Source organism: Gallinula chloropus (genome assembly GCF_964237585.1).
Source record: "Gallinula chloropus genome assembly, chromosome: 1".
NCBI lineage: Eukaryota > Metazoa > Chordata > Aves > Gruiformes > Rallidae > Gallinula > Gallinula chloropus.
The window spans coordinates 34,706,420-34,728,498 of record NC_140085.1 but is presented as its reverse complement, the minus strand read 5'-3'; the positions used below and the strand labels follow the sequence as shown (position 1 = coordinate 34,728,498).

Here is a 22,079-nt window from a genome sequence, read left to right as displayed (position 1 = left end):
TACCCTTTCCTCACAAATGAATAACAACTTAGCATTGCTATCAATGCTAACCTTAAAAGAAAAAAAATCTGAAAACAGACCTCAGGGTCATAGAATCATAGAATATCTTGAGGTGGAAGGGACCCAAAAGGATCATTGAGTCCAACTCCCGCCTCCACACAGAGCCAGCCAAGTTAGAGTATGTGACTGAGTGCATCGTCCAGATGCTTCTTATAGAATCACGGAATCACCTGGGTTGGAAGAGACCCTTAAGATCTCCGAGTCCAACCACAGCCTAACCCTGCCTACTTCATCTCTAGATCATGTCCAAACAGAGCAGGGTGAAACTACTTATTTTTTTCCCTATGGTATGGGGGTGGGAGGAAAGGTATCTTGAGAACAGCAGAGCTGGGATTAAAAAAAAAAAAAGAAAAATATTTTTATATCTGAATTCAGCAAAGGTGGTACTTGCATAGGAACTGTTTCATAATCTGATGTGAGGCTATTCCTCATATCCTTTGCATCGCAAATCGACTATCCAAATGAGTACATAATTTCACTGTGCCTCTTCACTTATCTGGAAAATGGGCATGATAACATCCACTCACTTCAGGAATATGCTGGGAAAATAAATTAATTACTGCTTGTGAACAGACAGATATTTGAGAGCAATAGAGAGAATCCAGGAGGAAAATGATTATGTATTCAGAATGAGTTTGAATGGTGGGCTGTAAATATGGCATGGGAGCATGCAATGAACAACAAGAGAAAAGCAAAACTCAAGAGCTGCTTATTCAGCTGAATGCAGTATTCTAAACCAAGCAAAAACCATGTGAAAAAAAAAAAAACCAAACACAAACCATTCAGTCATTTCATTAAAGGCTATTACGCTTGTGTGCGCAATGAGCGCGAAGGAAGACTCCATAGCACGCTCAGTATTTTCAACTGCAGTCAGGAGCATTTTACAATAGCAAATTTATTTACAGGGTTTGAGGATAGGAAAATAATGTAGCAGAAATTAAAAAATATTTGACAAAATGGAGGACTCCTATATTTATGTCATTTTGCCCATGAGTCCTGCTATAAAAAAGCGAAGTTTGAGATCCTGCCAACTGTTCTATACTGTAAAAATATTATTATGCCATTGGGGAAGACACAGCTTGGCAACATCTGACACTAGCCAGATGTTAAATGAACTGCAGTTAACTTGAGTCCATTCTATACTCGTAAAAAACTTGGACCTTTGGTACCTCTGACATGCTTCTCTTCTACAGTGATGATTTCAATATGGTGACAGATGGGAAGTCACAATTTAAATGAAGTGTCACTTCAAATCTGTGGACAGTCCTGAAAAAAAGAAAAACCCAAAATGTGCTTAGCACAACATTAGTGTCTTCTTCCCTACCTCACTAAGCACTCTAAATAATTTGATTTCCTAAACAGAGGACATCCCATGTATTTTTTCCAGATGGGTATCACAGAATTAACCCCAGGGGTTACAGCTAATTTTCAACTGTGTGTGCTCATCAGTAACACAGGCTCAGGACCTGAACTTGGTTTCTATGACATCCATGTGAACCAAAAGTAAATTCAACAAAGTTAGTGGAGCCATACCAGCATGAAGGTCTATCCCAGTGTTTATGACAGTCAGCAGAGCCAACTAGAGATCTCAGTGGCAGTAGGGAATCCCCTTGAGATCACCTCCAGTGTATGGTGGACACCTGTATTTCCTTAAAACTCCCAGATTTGGGATAATAATCTTGCCTGAAATTTATATCCATATAATTTTTATTATGAGCTAAAGAATGCATCTTTGCTTGAGGCACTTACAAACATTAAACATGTAACTTCAGTTCAAAAAAGGTTCTTCCAAACTGCAAGTCCATCTCCCCTAAGATTTAACACACCTCTGTTATGCTACTGCTGATCCTGCTGACACAGGATCACATCAGAAAAAACATGGCTAAGCTTGCAATATTTGTATTATTACAGCACATCAGAGATACTATACAGGCAATGTAAGGAGCAAAAAGGATGGCTATGCACCTCTATAGTTAGAGTGAGGCTTCTTTTGAGAAGACTGGCTTCTTCTATAGCAATTCAGAGGAAAATCATTTATTAAACATTTATTACATCATTGCAAATGAAAGACCATTTGTAAATATTAAAATAGTAGGATTCAACCATGCCTTTCTCTTTTTAAAAAATGTTTTTATATTATTTTTATTTTTTAGAAATATTTTACATTTATAAGTGCATCCTTTAATGAAATTGCACATCCCAGAGTTCGGAGCTTATATTCTCCTAATGTTTCATTGCCTAAATAATATTAAGTATTTTAATTATAGTTTAAGTCATGTTCAAATTCAGTAGCCTGCTTCTCCAGCCCACATTAAAGTGTTATAAAATTTAAATATAAGAAATCTGGTATGAAATGTATTGCTTAAATTTAAAATAATTAAATTTCACAAACAAAAATTTGTGTAGAAAAAGACCTAAAATTCAAAGTCAAGACCTAAAAGGATGTATTGCCCTTTCAAGGCTCAGGGAAGATCAGACTTTTCATAGAACCTACCTTTCCTGTTTATTGGATCGGTCCCTCCAAATCATGATTATATAAATCTTTTCTCAGGTAGAACTAAATTCACACATATAAGCAATCCCACTGAAGTCAACAGAGATGAGAATAGAAATGGCCTCCTCTCAAAAAAACCCCAATATCTAAAAGAACATTGAAACACTGATTTTCCCAATTGTGTGACACTTACAATGGTAAAAATCACTGATTTACAGCAGTATCTCTTTAACATGGTAATTTTTTGCTCAGACACTCCACACAGACCCATCCTTACACAACTGATTCTACTGTTTTAGCAGGATGAATAATGAAGAGATCCAAAACTTAAAGTACCTGAATTTATAACTGGGGTTTTATCTTTGGTTTTACTTAATCTTGAAGTGCATACAGTCCTTCCCTAAAATAGCACAGCAGATCAGTTAAGGTATTAATCACACAAACATAGAATAGTTTGAGTTTGAAGGGGCCTTTAAAGTTCATCTAGTCTACTTCCCCTTGCCATGGACAGGGACATCTTCCACTAGATCAAGTTGTCCAAAGCCCCTTCCAAACTGGCTTTGAATGTTTCCAGGGATGGGGCATCTGCCACATCTCTGGACAACCTGTTACCCAGCATCTCACCAACCTTCATTGTAAAAAGCTTCTTCCAGCCCAGGCTGGTCTGCAAACAAACTCCTTTTCTGGAATGGATCTGAGGTAAGTGCTCATCAGCATACATACCCATCACATGAAGTGCTCTGAGGTGCACAGAGAATAAAACAAAATGGTTTTTATAGGGGAGGAAGAAAAAAAATGGGGGAAAGAAAAGAAAAAAGAGGAATTGTGCTTTTCTTTAGCATTTTTTTTTATATTTGAGCTGAAAGCTAAGGAACCAAAAGCACATGTTGAAGAAGTGAGCTGAGATTTCTGTTTGGACATAAGGAGACCAATACGGAGCAGGGGGGCAGGATCCAAGTGACTGTAAGGAGGAGACGAATGTTTTGCTTTTGCTGGTGAGATTATAAAATGTGAGACAAACTCCTGTAAAGCCTTGACATGGAACTGAAGAAGAGATGCGGAGGGTTCCCCATGTAAGAAATTAGAGAAGCAGGAGGAGAAACAGTAAAAGGTATAGTTGTCGAAGCCAAGAGAAGATGAGAAAAGCAGGAAGCCTTATAGGAGATGACAATGGAGAGCTTTGATTATAAAATGTCATTCCAGATAAAACCAAAAGAAGATTCAGTAAAGATCACAACAGAGAAACGTGACTGAAAAGAGCATAAAAAGGAGAAAAATCTGTCTGATGAATGTAAACAACTTTTCAGTAAGTGAAGAGTTATTAAAAGAGATGGAGGGTGGGAAAGGATTTTGCCCAGAGAGACAAAGGAAGTCAAGGGCTGTTGCTTTAAGATGAGGGGACTAAAGAATATTCACACTGTGAAGAAAAGGTGAGAGGAATGGGTAGAAGAAAGATATAAAGACAAGAAATATACAATCAAGACAAGGTTTGTTAACAATCATTTTTAAAGAAATGGATAATTAGGCAAACAGACAATTTTTCAGATTCACTCAGGGAAAGGTCATGTTTGCCCAAAAGCTTGTTTCCACTTTTTCCAGTGATATAAATTGATCCAATGAAAAATACAATCTCTTCTTACCTCGTATTGTCTATGGCTTTGGATTTTCAAGGCTGCAACAATCAAGAACAACCCAAATCAAAACAAAATCAGTTAATTTATTGATTAGTATATGACTCTGGGGTGGGAGACAGTGAATTGGAGAAATCTTTTTTCAAAGAAAGGAGAGAGACTAGAGAAGTTAGAAGTGAGAAGGGGAAACACTTCTACATGAAGTGATAAAAGCAGAAGTATGCCTTTGTCATTACAGAACTAGAATAAAACACAGGACTGTGGTCCTGCCTTCTGAAAACGGCCAACTCCTTCAAAGGGGTAGTCAACTTTTTCTCATTTCACTCCTAAGATCCAGGATACATAGTTTCCATATTGTTTTATTCCAGAGCTTGTATTATTAACTTGCAGAGGAAAAGCATGCCACTTGCCCCTTCTCATGCATAAAATGTGCCTGATGCTGTAAGAAAAGGGCTAATCATTAAAGGACAATATTTGGTAGAAACAAATGTTTTCATTTCAGCTTTTGCTCTTTCATGATGTAAATTTAGTGGTGATTTTCAATATATAATGAACTCCAGTTGGTCTTGCACTATAAAACTTTGACAGGCTGGAAGGACGAGAGGTCTGATGTTGCCCATTCACCTTCCTGCCCACGGCAGGATGAACACCACTGCTGACTGTCTGAAAACTGTTTGAAAGTTCATAAGAAAGGTTAAATAATGATGAAGATTTCACCGTGTCCCTGAGCAATCTGTTCCAGTCCTTAACTCTCCTAACCATTAAGAAGTTCTCTCTAATGTCTAATTTAAACCTCCCTTATTGCAGTTTAATCCCGTTATATCTTGTATCCATAATGAATGTGGTGAATAATTGATTCCCTTCCTCTTTGCTGCTACCTTCTGCACATCTGAAAACTGCATCCTTGCCTCGTTTTTCCCTGCTAGAAAGTAAAGAACCCCACTTCCTTCAGCCTTTCTCTGTCAGCCATGGGGGTTTTTAAACCTTTGATCACTCTTGTTTTTCTCCTCCAGGCTCTCCGTCTGGCTCAAATGCCTCTTGAAAAGGGATGTCCAACACAGAACACAGCATTCTAGTGAAAGACTTACAGATGCAAAGTACAGCAGAAGAACTCTGCTCCCAAGTACATACCCCAGATTACAAAACAAACCAATAAATAAACAATGCAAAGCCACAGTGAAATACTACTACTGACTTGGGTTCAGCTTGTTATTTCTTACAAGTTGGGATCCCCTTCTGTGCAACTGCTGCCTTGTTCTGTATTTGGGCAGTCCAGGTAGCTGTGTAAGTATAGTACTTTGCAGTTTACTGTCATGGTTTGACCCTGGCTGGAGGCCGGACACCCACCAAAGCCGCTCTATCACTCCCCTTTTCAGCTGGACAGGGGAGAAAATATATCTTGAGAGGCTTAGGAGTTGAGATAAGGATGGGGAGAGATCATTCCGCAATCAGTGTCATGGGCAAAACAGACTCAACACAGAATAAAGGAAACTCTTTAATTTATCACACTGCACTGCACACCCAGTGACACCAGAGTCGGATAATGAGAAGTGCCACCAGATCTTAAAGCACCTTCCCCCACCCCTCCCTTCTTAGCAGACTTCACTCTAGACATGATTTTGCTCCCTTCTTCCCCTCCATTGTGGCATGGGGAGGGGCAAGGAATGAGGGAATAGGGGTTTTGGTCAGTTCCTCAAGAGTTGTTCTCCTTCTTAGCCGGGGGGACATTCCTCACACCCTTCCCCTGCTCCCACATGGGGTCCCACTCACAGGAGACAGTCATTGATGAACTTCTCCAACCCGAGTCCTTCCCCACAGGGCTTCAGCTCTTCACCAGCTGCCCCAGCGTGGGTCACTGCTATGGGGTGCAGTCATAAATCATAGAATGTCTCTTCTCTCTCAGGCCCAGACTGCTCCAGCCTGGTCCCTCACAGAGTCACAAGCTTCCCTCCAGCAAACCTGCTGTAACGTGGATTGATCTCTCATCTCTGTGTCTCTCTCTACATGGGCTGCAAGTGGTGGCAGAGGCTTGCTCCAACACAGGTCGCAGCAACAAACCTAAAATATCAATGAAGAACCAGGAAAAACAATTCTTTGAATATTGGTATATCACTGCTTAAGAAAACAACATTCATTTTAGAAACTGGAACCTTAAGTAAAACTTCATTTACTCTGGATTTTTTCTGCTGAGTTGTTTTGCCATGGAAGTCATTTATATTTCATACAGCCCAAGTTCATGGCTCCTTCATAACTCAAAAACTGTCTTAACATTTTAAGGAACCTTTTTTTAGGATAAGATTTGCATATATCAAGATTTCTTCAAGTTATGTGAATACCAAAAGAAAATGGCTATTTGCCAATAAAAATAAGTCACCAATCTGCATGTTTCCCATATCCACACTACCAGCCTTTTTCAGATCCTGTCATATGGACAAATGCTCATTTTCTGATAGTTAATCAGAAATAATACTAGTATTCTAAGCCTTCAGCTGGACCACAAGCCAGAAGTATTTTATCTACTAGCAAAGATCTCAGAGCTATTGCCAAGTTTTCCTGTATGATCCTCCATTAGAAATGGCTCAGCAGTTCTAACCACTAAAATTAACTGCATTGTTTTAGTCATCAGAGATAAAGCAGAGGCAAGAGAATGAGAACAACCTCTGCTAAATAGTGTAGATCATTAAGCACATCTTAATGAACTACTTCTAAAACTAATTTTAGAAATTCAAAAAAAAAAAAGAGGGATAAAAAGTGTCTTACAGGCACATGGTGCCATCAAACTTCAGAAGTGACTTTGGGGAATTCTAGAGAAGTGAGTTAGGTCTGTTGGGTTCAGAGATGCATTGGTTTGAAGCTGCTTTGCCGATAGAGGCTGGGGAGCATGTGAACTAGCTCAGAAGTGATACTTCTAGTATTTTCTTCTACACATCCAACTCTGTTAAGATAAAAGTTCTTTTTGGAGGTTGCACTCATTCAACTAAATCAAACCTAGCTAGCTCTGTGCACATCATGACAAGTTCCCTGGAAGGACACAAGATTTGTGGGTAGCTCTCAGAGAGAAATAAACTTCATTAGAGATGCCTGCATGAATGAAGGCAATGTAGTCTGTGTGAGAAAGACATTTGAATATTCCTCATGTGAATATTCCTTTGGGTGAAAACTTAAAACACCAGTCTTGTTAACATAAAGCCAAATCTTTAAACAGATGCAAACATGGAAAACAGAACCCAGGCAGAGAGCACAAGCAAGCAAACAGGGCCCCTACTTAGCAGGGACTTACAGTGGCATTTTCAGCACTCAAGGTCTTCACCTCTCAATGTTCTGAAGCTGTGCACGTCCCAGATTTTGTCAGCTTTGACAGGCTTTGTAGTTCAGTGGATAGCTGTGTAGACACCTACTCAGAGCCTAGAAACTGACACCTAACTCCTTGGAGAAGGTTGCATTTTAAAAAAAATGATTCATGATTCATTTAAAAAATTATTTTCATGACTCCTTTGGAAATGTCACTTGATTTCATGCAGTGACAGTTGACAATTACTTTTAAGATTTGAGTAGAGATGCAGCTGCTTCTTCCTATTTTCTGCCAACTTTTTAGCATCCACACCAACTATAGAAGACCAAGGTCATTTTCTCCTTGATCTAGAGTGAGTCAAACTCACATCTTCCATCTTCACAGCAGTGCCTAGCTACTTAGCTTTTGTTAAAAGGAGGGGGAGAGGGACATTCTTCATCATTCTGCTGAAGGTATGGTCATTCCATTTTCCATAAAGGAAACTGAGATTCATGGACTAGAAAACAGATGCATGATTCTAGCATTAATGGCTGGGGTAATCACAGGGGAAAGACGACAATTTCATGTCAGATATATCCTTATTTCTAGCAACCTACTCCCTTGGCAGTGAAAAACTTTCAACAAGAAGTGCAGAGCTGACCCACCAGCTGCCACAGTCCACCAGCCAACCTCAGATTTAAATACTCACAGGCAGAGAATCACAAAATCACAGAATGGTTTGGGTTAGAACGGACTTTAAACATATCTGGTTTTATCCCTCTGCCACGGGACAGGGACACCCTCCACTACACCAGGTTGCCTAAAGCCCCATCCAACCTGGCATTAAACACTTTCAGGAATAGAGCATCCACAGCTTCTCTGGGCAACCTGTTCTTATTACCCTCACAGTGAAGAATTTTTTTCCTTCTATCTAATCTAATCTGCCCTCTTTCTGTTTAAACTCATTACCCCTTTTCCTATCACTCCATGCCCTTGTAAACAGTCCTTCAACTTTCCTGTAGGCCCCTTTTAGGTACTGGGATGCTGCTATAACATCTCCCCAGAGACTTCTCCAGGCTGAACAAGCCCAACGCTCTCAGCCTGTCTTCACAGGAAAGGTGCTCCAGCCCTCTAATCATCTTTGTGGTTTCAACTGCACACGCTCCATGCCCTTGTTATATTGGGGACCCCAGAGTTGGATGCAGTACTCCAGGTAGGGTCTCATGAGAGTGGAGTAGAGGGCCAGAACCACCTCCATTGACCTGTTTGTCAAGGTGCCTGATCCCAGCTCTACCAGGCTTTCTGAGCTGTTCCTATTGCATTTCAAAGATGTAGGGTGCCAAACCCCAGAAAACACTGCAGAAGGACCCTGTGTTCAGGTTCTCCTGCTGGTCAGGTTGAAACAGCTCCTACTTTGACATGTCCACAGTTGTGAGCCTCCTGGTAAACATCTCAACTTTCCTTGTATGTCTTGCAGGGTTGCTCAGGATCTCATACCCAAAACCTGAGGACGACAAGCAAGTCCATAGGACGTGCAGCCCTTTGGGCATCCTGACCTGTGTGCTTTGCTGTTACTGCCTTTACCTTTCAGCCATATGGGGCATCACTAACCGTCTCCAGGCATGCTTGCACCAGCGAGCATGCAGTCACCAGCTACCACACCTTCAGTGGCCTTTCCTAACAAAGGTCAATGGTAAGACCACCTGCAAGGGAGCAGGGAAAGAAGATCTCAACTGTGTGATTAGAGAAGATGGTTAAGAGGGTAATGTCATGAGGCTAGTCTTCTCTCCTACCCCCCATGTTGTCCTTGTATAAACCCCCCAGTTCGTTCGCCTGTTCTCAGTGCCCACACCTTTACCCCCTGGATGGCCGCGGAGATGCTGGTACAGTCCTGGCCACGCCATTTCTGTGTGGGCACAGGAGCTGCCTGTCTCTGCCCACCGGTGCAGGCTGTGACACGGGCACCAGCGCGGCCCCGGTCCCACGGCGGCCAGGCACTGCACAGACCAGTAGCAGCTCCACCACACAGCCCGGGAGACTTATTTCTGCAGGGTGCTGCGGGCTGCCGGGGGCGGGGGAACGGCTGCGGTGGGTGCGAGGGGTACGAGGGGCTCTCCCGCCCTCCCGACGAGCCGGGAGCCCCGCTCCGGGCGGCTTGCTCACGGTGGCCGCGGGCTGCGCACGTCACGAACCGGAGATTCCCCCCCCCCCCCCCCCCCCCGCCCCGTCTCGCACATCCCCACCCGGCATATATATATATATATATAGGGGCTGCGGGAGCAACGCCGACGCCGGCTGGTCCCAGCCGCTCCGCGCCGGGCAGCGGGCTCTGCGCCGCCATGGCCCTCGCCCGGACGGCAGGGAGAGCAGGTGAGGGCGGCGGGCGGAGAGAGGTGGGGCGGATGGGAGCGGAGCAGAGAGGGACGGGACGGGACGGGACGGGACGGGACGGGACGGGACGGGAGGCACCCTCGGACGCCCCGCGCCCCACCCCGACACCGTCAGGCTCTCCGCAGGTGCGGCCGCGGCGCTGGCGCTGCTGTGGCTGCTGGTCTGTGCCCCGGGGGACGCCGGCTGCCGCCTCCTGACCGTGGCCGATCTCTTCGACCGGGTGATCCGGCACTCGGGCAGGATCCACAGTCTCTCCACGGCGCTCTACGCCGAGCTGGTGAGTGCCGGGCCAGCCCCGCCCCCGCGGACCGGGCTCCCGCCGCCCTGGGACCGGCTGCCGGCGGGACAGGGAAGGGCGGGGCGGGTGCCCTCGGTGTTTCTTTAGGTTTTCTTCCCCCCTAGGAAAAGCACTTTCCTCCCCGTGACAACGAGCTGGGGAAGCCCATTCGGAAGTGCCACACGTCGGGGATGCGGACCCCCAACGGCAAAGAATATGCCCAAAAAATCCCGGTAAGACTGGACCGCGGTGGAAACAGGGCAGGTGGGGGGCTGGAAGGGGGCTCCTGGGGTCATATCACCTGCTTGCTCACCCTCCCACCTCCCACTCCCTCAAGAAAGGGGAAAATAACCCCCATCCTATCAGAGCCCCCAGAGGTTTCACCCATCACTCTGCGGTGGTCCCTCGCCTTAGTACAGCTGCAGATAGATATGCAGATAGATGTTAGGGAAAAAAATGTCACTGAAAGAGTTGTCGGGGCCTGGAACAGGCTGCCCAGGGAGGTGGTTGAGTCACCATACCTGGATGTGTTTAAAAAAGGGGTAGATGAGGTACTCAGGGATATTGTTTAGCATAGGATGGGAACGGTTGGACTTGATGATCTTAAAGGTCTTTTCCAACCTTGTGATGCTGCGATAGGCAGAAAGGTTTTTCTGCCTCCCATTGTGCTTCATCAACAGCTTGGACTGAAGAAGCTGGTAAGTTTTGACCACAAACAGGTGCACATCACAGAGGTCTTGCAAAAAAAAAAAGCTGTATATGGCTCTGTATATGCATAGATCATATTTATGTTATAATACATAGTAGTAGTGCTTTGTCCAAATGATTGACAGACAGACATGCTTTTGATTTAGTTGTGGCAGCCTCTGTGGAACAGAAACTTGGAAAACTCTGCATGTGACAGATAAGTTAAATTAATCAGTGTCACTGCAAAGTACAAAAAGCAATCAGGAGAAAGAAATAACAGTCATTATCTCTGAATCGGTAGTTAGGTAAGGGGAAAAGAACAGCAAATTGTTTTAGACAGATGTAATGGCAAAAGGGAAAAATCGTTACTCATTTAGAGAAGGGCAGGAAGGGCTTCTCTAGGCAGAGAAAACACAGATCGTGAAGCCGAGGATACAGCAGCGGGAGAAACTTCTGCCTCTAGGAAGAGGCACGTGGAGAGGAATGTTAGTGGTTTGCTCTTTGGTTGTGATGGGGACGAGAAGCTTCCCCCAAGACGTCCAGAGGCTCCCCAGGAAGGGCAATGAGAAACGAGGCCCTGCAGCTTTAGAAAGCTTTAACCGGTCAACTGCATTCTCTGAACCTATGTTGCACGAGAGGTGCTATGGCCATCGAGTTTCTGGTAGTGAAGCACCCTGAGCAACAGGCACCTTCTGGGAAGTGTGTCTGCAGTGAACCTCTGCCCAACACAGCTACAACCTCAGCAGGTGTGAGGAAACTCCTCCACTTCCATGCCAGCCAGCAGGGATTTCTAGGTGAGGCTTCTGGGGCTCTTGAGACATCTAGGAGGACCTCCTAAAGAAAACTCTTTCCGTAACAAGTACGCTTGACAGGAACGCTCACATTTTGCTGATGCTGCACTCCACAGTTTTAGGTATTCCAGAGCTTAGGAGTCTAAGCAAGCTGAAAGCAAGACAAATACAACTCTAGAGTTTTGTTTGTATCTAGGCAAATAACCAGAGTGGCCCTTAAATACTGAATATTTGAAAGCTACAGAATTGCAGATGCAAATCTTAATCCCACTGAGATTTCACAGTGGGACTGACTGACAGTGTTCATACGTCCTGCTGCAAACTAACAGAGAATCCCTTTACTACTTTAATATACAAGAGAGAAGAACTGACTCACCTGATACTGAAACTTCTGCAAGCCTGGAAAGAACCACTTTCCCACTTCAATCAGCATATTGAGCACCACCAAGAGCTGCCTGATGACAGCCTTAGCAAAGCTAAGCAAATCAGCAATATGGTACATGAGCTGAAGACTGGAGTTGAGAAAGTAACCGAAAAGGCAAGATTTTCCATGTGGCTTTCATTTACACCAGTCATGTGGAATGCATGACTTGGGGGGTGCTGGGGGGAAGGCAATGGCTGCTCTCACTTGGGCTATAGCCTTAATGCCAACAGAGGCTCTGAGCCAGCGACGCTGGACTTTGTTACAGATACAGGAATTTTTCAGTCAAAGCATGGGTCTTATTGTATGGACTGGTAGATGTGTAGAGGACAGTATTTATGTCCATATGTGTAGATGATGTGTCACCTGTGTGACTTATCCTAGGGAACCTGCTTTGGCAGGGGGGTTTGGACTCGATCATTTCTGGAGGTCCCTTCCAACCCCTCCAATTCTGTGAATCTGTATAGATGAGTTTTCTAGGGCAGTAGAGAAGTGGGTAGACTTTGACAATTATCTTTTTCAGTTTTATTTGGATTTACATTCTAAGTAATTCAAGTATCACTGCTGCCTTCTGCAAAGAGCTCCTTCCTAAGGCAACAATTTTATGCCAGGATAAGTTCTTCAAGACAACAGTGGCATTGCTTAAGTCAGATGCCAGTCACAAAACAATTTCAAAACTCAGTTCCAAATTCTGGAAGATCATATATAAATTATTGGATGTAATTTTTTGTGATTTCTATTTCTGTCTTCTCATCACTAGCTGGGAGTCCTGATCTTTGTATTTCTTGTGCATTTGTATCTAAAATTATTTGTAGTTTTGGCTAAACAAACAAGGGCTGTGTGACCATTCTCTGAAATGGCTACACTGCCAAGGTGTCTGTTTCACCAAAAAGTGAATAATAAACTATTATCTTACACTAGTAGCTCACCTTTCAGCTTCATGAACACGGGGGGGGGGGGGGGGGGGCGGAATACAAGTTTTAAAATTATAAGCAGCCTAGGATAGGAGGATTGTACCCTGCCTTAAAATTCAGCCCCGGTTAGGGTGACTCAGAGTTACAATTGGAAAGCCCATCTTCCAAGTACAGCCATGGTTCTGGGTCAAAATTGCCTCAGAGTGCAGAGGTACCAACCTCAAAGCTTGATCTTCATTTGCTTCATTCTTGCAACTGAAGCAAGCCATCAAACTCTAAACAAGCTACATGCTTCTGGTATACATACCTGATTTTGTTTTTCTACACCACCTTTGAAGGAATTACCAAGAAGGAAAGCATTGAAGTTTTGCCCTCTCCACAGTATGGACATTGCATGAGGTAGAAATATCATTTTAAAAAATGAAGCCAACAATGCAAATGCATTACAATATTTTGCAGCTGTGATCTTCTGTAAGACACTAATTCTAAGCTTGGTTCTGTTGTGATGCTCCTACGCTGAGAGATGATAATAGCCTGCAGAGTTCATCAGGTTAAACAGCACTGGTGAATGCTTATGTCAGAAGCTTCCCTTCACAAAACTCATTAAAATGAATGGCTAAGAAAATCTCAAGAAGGATTTGTTGTATTGCTTCAGGAGGAAATAGCGATTACCAAAGCAAGGTTCCTCTACTTCAAACTCAGATGGAATTATCCCCTAGTATTCTTGCATGTATCAGATCATCTCAGGCTAGTCTAAAGGTTGCATAGATGCCATTAAAATAAAATTATTCTATGTAAGGAACTTGACATGTATTCTTAGTAAGTATGTGAAAGGTCTGGAGTTGAACAGCCCAACATAGTGATGCTTCAGTTGACTTCTGCACTTGTAGTTTGAAGATTTGTTGTAGGTGTAGTTATGAGTTGTACTTCTTTTCCTGTTTTTCAATACAGATGCAGTCAATGGGGATCATCAGCAATTCTTTAACTGGAATGGTGTCATCTGAAGCTGCTGGTTTACCCATAAGTAATGAGGCAAACATGATGAGTGACTCCGACTTCATTCACTGTTTCAGGAGAGACTCCAATAAAGTACAAAGCTACTTAAAAGTTCTTAAATGTAGGATTATGCCAGAAAATAGTTGTTGAGTTGTAATCTCTTGACAAGTAGCCCTGAGCATGTTGTTTATAAAGATGAAAAAACAGAATTTATAAATCATGGCACTTACAGTAATTTCAATAGGAAAGTGGTTTTGAAATTCTTTGGCAGCTACTTGACACAGTTGACCTATGCAGATGAAATACTAAATAAAGCATCATGTGTGTACGTGCATTACCACTCCAGATAAAAAGGAGAACTCTAGCAGTAGGTAAATAAATGTCCTTGCACATTGCACTGTAATGGGCTATATTATGGCTGATTCATACAGTTTAGCTATATACATTGTTGAAAGTGAAATTCAGTTTGTTAAACCTTGGTACAAATACATCTATATACTATCAATAAAGTATATTTTTATGTTAATTTTTTCCCCCACCCATTTCTCCATCCATCCATCCATCCATCCATCCATCCATCCATCCATCCATCCATCCATCCATCCATCCCTACCTGCAGAATATTGCTTGACACTGAAGAGTGGTATTGCTGACAATCAGTTTGTGTAACTGCAGACCCCATGGCAGACTTCTATGTTCACATCATACTTCTTACTAATTTCTAAGGCGCTTCACGTGTCCCCTAAGATCTAGTTCTATCACTTTTACTCATTTCTGAATGCTTCTTCATACCTGCAATGGTTTCAGTGGAAACTCCTGAAGGAAAAGGTTCTGTATGAAAGGTGAGTCAGAATTCTGGTCCAAATACCAGTCAGAGGGCTGAGTGTGGCTGATGTAGCAATAAGCCTCTTTCCCATGACACATGCTGACAGAAGGCTTGGGATTTACAGTAGTGGTGACAAACTCCATAGCAAATAAAAATCTGAAAGGTGTCAGATACTTTGTAGCAATCCCATTTTCCTACAAGTGGGGTGGTGCTGATGGTTGTTTACAGAACAAAACATCTTTGTGCCCAGATCCTCAATGAGCCATTTGAGCAGGCATTTATAATCAGCATGTATTTATCGTTAATATTCTTGACTATTCCATCCCTGAATGCTCTTCTCTGGCCTCCCCTGATCTCGGTGGTTGTTGACAGTAGCTTGAGCTCGGGCTGCCAAGAACGGAGAGTAGAATGCTGATGATTATTTAATAACGATACTGGATTTGGGCTGGAGAAACTCAGCAGGAAAGCACTTCAAATAAGCATTTATGAAGAGCAGAGGAACAACCTTTTCGGTTGCACCTCCGCGACTGCCAATATCCTCAGATCCCTACCATCTTGCAGACAGCTGATGTACGGGCTCGGCTGGAAGCTGTGCGTGTTCCCAGCTGACATCTGGTCCCCACTGTGCCAGGTATCACGGAAAGGCAATAGCGCCTGTCCCAGAGAAGTTACTAGCTGCAATTCCTTACGCAGTGAGATCCTACAAGCGAGTAACGAAATAGCAGCGTCCATGTGCAACTCCCGAAGACATTCTGGGAAGAGAAGAGAGCCCTGATGAGCACTGAGGAAGGCTCCTCTGGCCGAACAGAACCGGAGAGGGGTGCCCACCCTGCCGGCAGAAGAAGTACTAGCGATAGTCACAGCGTTTACCCCGCCGCCTGGGGTAGCCGCAGGCCTGGCGTACAGCGGTACGCTGGTGCCTCGGGACTCCCGCGCCAGCGAGGGCTGGCCGCCGTCTCGAAACGCTGCAGCGGGGCAAGGGCGCGCTCGCTAAGGGGAGCAGCTCCGCTGCACTGCGGCAGAGACGGCGTCGCGCACAGCAGAACCGCTACCCTACGTCGGGAGCGGAGGGCGGCAGACGCGGCAGGCGTCACTAGGCCTGGCAGAAGGGCGGACAGTCCCCGAGGGTCCGGCGGTGTCCCGGGCCCCGCGGGGGATGCTGACGCGACGCGCCCTGCGCTGCCACAAGGGGGCGCTGTGGGGACCCGCGGGCGGGGAGGGCCGTGTTCCTGCGGGGGGACCTTGTCCCGTGTCCCCGAGGGGGGGGCTGTGCCCCTGCGGGAGGGCCTTGTCCCCGAGGGGGGGCCGTGTCACTGAGGGAGGAGTGGGTGGCCGTGCCCCTGCGGGAGGGCTTTGTCCCCGAGGCGGGGCCGTGTCACTGCGGGCAGGGAGCTGGGTGTGTCTCAGAGCGAGTCCCAAGGTGTCTCGGGAACAGCTGCAATCGCTCCCAGTAACCCCGGAAGGCGGGAGGGCCCCCGGGGGTGCCGCTGAGGGTCAGGTAGCGAACATGCTGCAAAGAGACCCTAAACCCCCAGAATTTTCTGTTTTGTCACACAGAAACGCGAAAATAATCACAGAATCACCTGGGTAGGAAGGGACCCTTTAGATCATTGAGTCCAACCACAGCCTAACCCTGCCTAGCCCACCTCTAGATCACGTCCTTAAGCACTTCATCTACACACCTTTTAAATACCTCCAGGGATGGTGACTCCACCACCTCCCTGGGCAGCCTGTTCCAATGCCTGACAACCCTTTCAGGGGAGAAATTCTTCCTGATGACTAACCTCAATCTCCCCTGATGCAATTTGAAGCCATTCCCTCTCGTCCTATCACTTGCCACTAGATAGAAGAGACCAACCCCGACATCTCTGCAACCGCCTTTAGGTAGTTGTAGAGAGTGATAAGGTGTCCCCTCAGCCTCCTTTTCTTACGACGAAGAGTCCCAGTTCCCTCAGCAGCTCCTCACAGGACTTGTGCTCCAAACCCTTCACCTGCTTCATTGCCCTAACGAGGGAGCGGGTGCCGTAGGAGCAACAACAATGCACATTACTTGTGGTCATTCAGAGTCATTTTTCCTCACAGTTGAGTGTTACATTGCAAGATCTGCTTTTGGCTGAAGTGAGGCCCGTTGGTGAAACAACAACCTCCCTACGTTGCTGACATTGCCTTAATCCTCTTCTGACGGAGAAAACAGCTGAGCACTTGGCTGAAAAGGACAGGTTTTGCTCTGTGGCCACCAATGCCTCCAACAGAACCACCAGCGATGTTTCTCACACAGGGGAGTACTTCATCTCCTGCCAGATCTCTCTCCAAGACAGCCGTGCGACTAGCTAGGGAGAGCTGAAAGTGTAACATTGGGCGATATGCTCAAATGCTTTAGAGTTTGAAAAGGCAGCATTTGCACATGAGGATATTAAAAGAAAAAACTTTTCAAAGGAATAGAAAACCAGAAAAATGGGGATCAGCTTCCAGTTAAGTGTTTGGCTCTCCTGAACTACCTGCAACAACATGTGATACCAGACTGGTAAGTCATGGTGTAATATCAGTTTGTGGAACCGCATGTTTCCATCAACTTTCCTTGTCAGCCAAACAAATTTAAGAATTAAGAATACATCCATAGTTCTTCACGTCTTCTTACATGAAATGTTGCAGGATTGCCTCGATATATTGACATTCTTGTACAGTCCCATTTTTTCAGTGATTAGGAGCTGCTTTGGTACATTAGAAATTTCCTTGTCATAACTTTTCCATTTTTTTTCAGGATGATGAAGGATATGACAGAGACACACTCAGTGACTGAGAATTCATTTTCTTTCATAATGTGCTAAATGGCTTTGATAGTGTATCTTAAATTTAGACTGAATCCGATATGTGCTGATGTTTGTGTGACAGATTAAGTGACAGATGTCACAAGACAGACTTTTAGTTTAACTTCTCTAAAACCATATGATCGCGAAGCAGAAACAAACGGAAACAGATTTCTTTGAATGATATGCATTAGCTTTCAGCTACCTCATATCACATTCAAATGTTGACATGCAAAGAAAAGAAAAAAGAAGAAAAAAGGCTTGGAAAAAAACTTCAGAATTCCTCACGTGTTGCATGTTTGTAAAAGGCTGGGTGTCCATGTGTTTGGATGAGTACAGGAGGCCCACTGTTGAGGCGTTGCCTTGTCAGATCCTGGACCACCACACCCAGCTCCACTGCTTAGAAATACTGTTGAGTATGCACAAGAAACCAGGGAATGGAGGGTGCCATTTTCTGGCAGCTAATTTAGGTGCAAGCCCACATGGGGAGCATCTCGGATCCAAGCTCACCTACCTCAGGTTATCTTACACAGCACCAGCCGTCAGGCACACAACTCAGTGGTACGGTTGTTGGAGGCTGGTGTAGTCAATGTCAATTCCACCCACTGTGAACCTCTGTCTGCAGGGGCCTTTTGGTCTCCCCACAGTTCATAAACAAAGTCTCCAGTTAATTGGGCTCTAGTATCTCTTGAGACATTTCTGAGGATGCTGAATTTACAGCTAAGTTGCTTGAAATCAGCTCGTCTTCCCTTCTAGTTTGCAGAAATCAGTCTTGTTGGTAAGAGGGTGCTGAAGCATGTGAATCTACTTAATTTATGTCAGCCTTTTGACTGCAGAACATATATTCGTCAGAGGAGCTCAGTGGCTACAGCGATGGCAACTGGTGTTTAAAACCCAGTACTAGTAAATCACAGCAGATAAAACAAATCTGATGTATTACTGTGGCTCAGGAGTGACATTTGACCGTTGTACTATTGTTCTGACACTGAAGTTAGCAATGCAGTTTTGTGCCTTAAAGCAGTCCTGTTCTCCCAGCAGATCATAACAATTAATTCCTATTTGGTATAGAATCAATAAAAACATGGTAACTTTTAGAAAATTACTTGATGCTTTCAGCCTGTATGACCAAAGTCTAAGTGCTGACACAGGTGTGACCAGGAAACCCAGCTTTTAGCAATGTCCACAGAGGAGTTAACTGACATCTCCTGTTCACAGTCTCACAGTTGTTTACACGCAGTAAAATGTGACTGTGGCTGTGCCTGACGTACCCTGGCATCATCTGCAGTATCTTTTGAAAACCAAGGGCCAGACACAGAAATGGAAATGGCACCTTCTTATTAAGTATCAGAGAAGCTCCTTTGAGTGCCTGACCTTAAGAACAGGCTCTCAAGATCCGTTTTCAGACCTGTCTGGAGGATCTCCAACAGGTGGGGTGAGAAAAGCCTCTCCTGTTCTGAGCCTGCTGGGTTGTACAGCCAGATCTTTATGTCAGCAGCACAGCCTGAGGGCATGGCAGTGTGCAGGTCCAGGAACAAAGCGAGCACTGAGCCTCGGCCCCTTCTCCCTTTCCCTCTTGTATTCTGCATTGCATTAGCATTGATAAGTTGCCAGACTAAACAGAGAGGTGCGCCCTGAGTCTAACTAACTGCTTTGTTAATGGCTTCTGAAGAGGTGGGGCTTTTAATTGTGATTTGGAAATTGAGGTACCTGAACTCTGCCCAGCCCCAGGTTCCCAACAATGATCCTTTGCAATATTCTACAGCCTGCAACTACAGTCTCAAAATGCCACACATAGGAAGCCCCTCAGAGAGATACCCTAAAACCGTGCCGCAAGGTCACCCACCAGATCATGTATTGGATGTCAAAATGACATTGTTGCTGGTTTTAACTGTGAGGTGCCATGGGTATTTCTCACGTCACTCTGTAACACCAGGTGAGTTATGCACCTTACATCCCTGCAATGTGCCTGTCACAAAGCATTTCACACACCTGGTGGGGACTGTGCATATAATTTGCACTTCATTCTTTCATAACCACTGTGCACACGTCTTTTGAAGAAACAAGTACCTACTACTTGATCCTTCACACAGAAAAGTCTGGCACTGTAATTATGTAATATTTTTATATTCATACCAGGTGCTGTTTCTCATTTACCAAGTTTCCACAGTATGGACTGAAGGGAAACTTCTTTAATAGCTTAAAAGGAAAGGAATCGAGGTCACATGTGTCAGGGGCCTAAATACACTCTAATTGAATCAGACTATTTTAGGTGTAATTCAAAATTCACATGTATACTTCTAGGGTTTTTAAGGAAAGCCTGATCAGCATTTTCAAGTAAAGAATGTTTTATCTGGCACAGTCAAACTTCGTTCTAGCCATGGAATAAGAATACTGGTAGGAGGTGTTAAGAGATTTGGAGGGACCTGAAGAGGTGTAAGTTTTAATAACTACAGTGAAACCAGAACTTGCTCAATTTAAAACACATATAACATTATAACTGCGAAACCAGTTCTGCCTTGCTTGATCTTTGCCTCAGTGAGACATCTTTCAAACGTATCCTGTTTAGCACATCAGCTGAGAGTTTTGACAGCAGTTCACATTCGGTGCTGAGAGCACCATCAACTGAAAGAATTTCCCAGGGAGCACTCAACCCCATCTCCCCTCTCCAGAAGTGTTGCTTCTAACACCAGTGCTCGACTGACATGCAGTAAAAGAATACGAGGAGCTGTGAAGACTCCCTGTTTCTGAAAGGTGAAATGGTAAAACCCCAGTTGTCCCCAGTGTACACTGATTTCCTCCAACATAGGAAGCACTGATGAACCCCCCCCACACACACACCCTTGCACTTGATCATTTGATGGTAACTCAGAAATACCTGCATGCCTTTCACTGCAGGCAGATACTAGCAAATGCCATTTCAGAAGAATCTGATCCACCAACACTTGCTGGTCCTTCAGGTAGAACTCAGTCAAACAAGGCAGGACTATGACTCCAACAGGACAATTAAGACAATAAATTCATCCTCCTGTGTACAGGATCTGTCTGTCTATCCCTAAAGGTTTCAGACAGAGTATGAGTCAGTTCTGAGATTGCAGGATAGGGATAAACTTCTCATGTGACTGAATCACATGTAACATATGGTGTACTAAATACTTTCGTTAGCCTTCTGAGGGTAGGTAACAAGGCAGCTTGTGCTAACGAGGGTTTGGAACCACAGGAGAGATGACTTCTGAATTTTTCTGGGATTCCTTTTTTCTTAAAACAAGCAAGGAAATCACATGCAATGAATGACATACAGTGCAAGACCAGGACTGCACAGCTGGACCACTTAGAAGGCAGGACATGCGCACAAGGTGAGATACAAAATTCACCTGCTCATGCATAAAGTTTACGATACAAGCTTCATCACTGCAATCTCAAGGGTTTTAGCTGCCACTGTATCTAAACTTCACCTCCCAGATAATACAACAAAATGAGGGGAATAGTAGATAATCTACCACAAGGTAAAACAATTGTATGGCTTTTTGAAAGATGTATAATAAAGCTCAAAAAGCTTTGGAGCTCAAGGCAAGAATAATCAGAAACATTCATAGCATGCATGATGAGGAAAGCCAGACTAGATTATCATAATCATCTCTTTTGCCTATAAAATGTATGAATCTGACAGAAATTAAATAGTGCCTATAAAACCATAAGGTTCTCCAAAAGGTTTTGCTTGTAACAGGAAACACCTTTAGTCTCTCAACAAACGCATTCATAAATGTATGATAAAGAAAAAACAGTTCTGCTCCCATTTTGAGCTAGAAAGCCTTGCAAATAAACAAACAAAAAAGGATACTTAAATTCATAGTGTGATTTCCTTGAAGTGGATGAAGCAAGCAAATACTTTCAAGTAAAGCGGTTTTAATGACATTATTTCAGGCTACTTGAATTACACAGAACACTGTCCTGCCTTTGATACAGACATATGCTGATGTGTGTTACTGACACCGGTTTAAATAGGAGTAAGTCAGGAATAAGGCTACTATGGCATTGCCACCTCCTTAAGTACTTCTCTGAGATGGCTGTAGTGGCAGTTTTTCCAATTATAGTTCTGTTGCTTAGTGCATTAGGGCTACAGTTTTGCATAATGACCATTACAGTTTTGAAACACAGAAGAGATTACAAGGGATTGCACTACCAGTCTGACAAAAGCCACTGAAATTCAGAGCTAGGAATACCAGAAGGCTCATCCACAGGATAAAAGACAGGAGTTAGTGAATTGTGTTTCCCAGTATGCATTCAAGTCAAAGTGATTTAAACACAGAGTATTGTATAGGTTTGGTTGGTGGTGTTTTACTACTGAGCACTTCACTAGGGTTATCAGCTGACCTGTGACCATGCTATTCAAAAATAAATGAACATGGATACAGGTGAGGGCAGGTGGAGAAAATACACTAAAAATGCTGATGTTTGTCTAACATGAACCTACTGTGTCACCTAATGAATGTCAAAGTGCCCAAAGCAACCTACT

General features: G+C 44.1%; 1 protein-coding gene across 1 annotated transcript; it reads left to right on the top strand.

Moving 5' to 3' along the window:
- Window positions 1-9,795: 9,795 nt before the first annotated feature.
- Window positions 9,796-14,083, top strand: LOC311189182 (prolactin-like; the record flags this gene model as incomplete). The annotated part of the gene is made up of 5 exons (XM_084260774.1): window positions 9,796-9,826; window positions 9,973-10,124; window positions 10,250-10,357; window positions 11,961-12,140; window positions 13,889-14,083. The coding sequence occupies 5 exons, from the start codon at window positions 9,796-9,798 to the stop codon at window positions 14,081-14,083; spliced, it is 666 nt and encodes a 221-aa protein (XP_084116900.1).
- Between the last annotated feature and the right edge of the window lie 7,996 nt (window positions 14,084-22,079).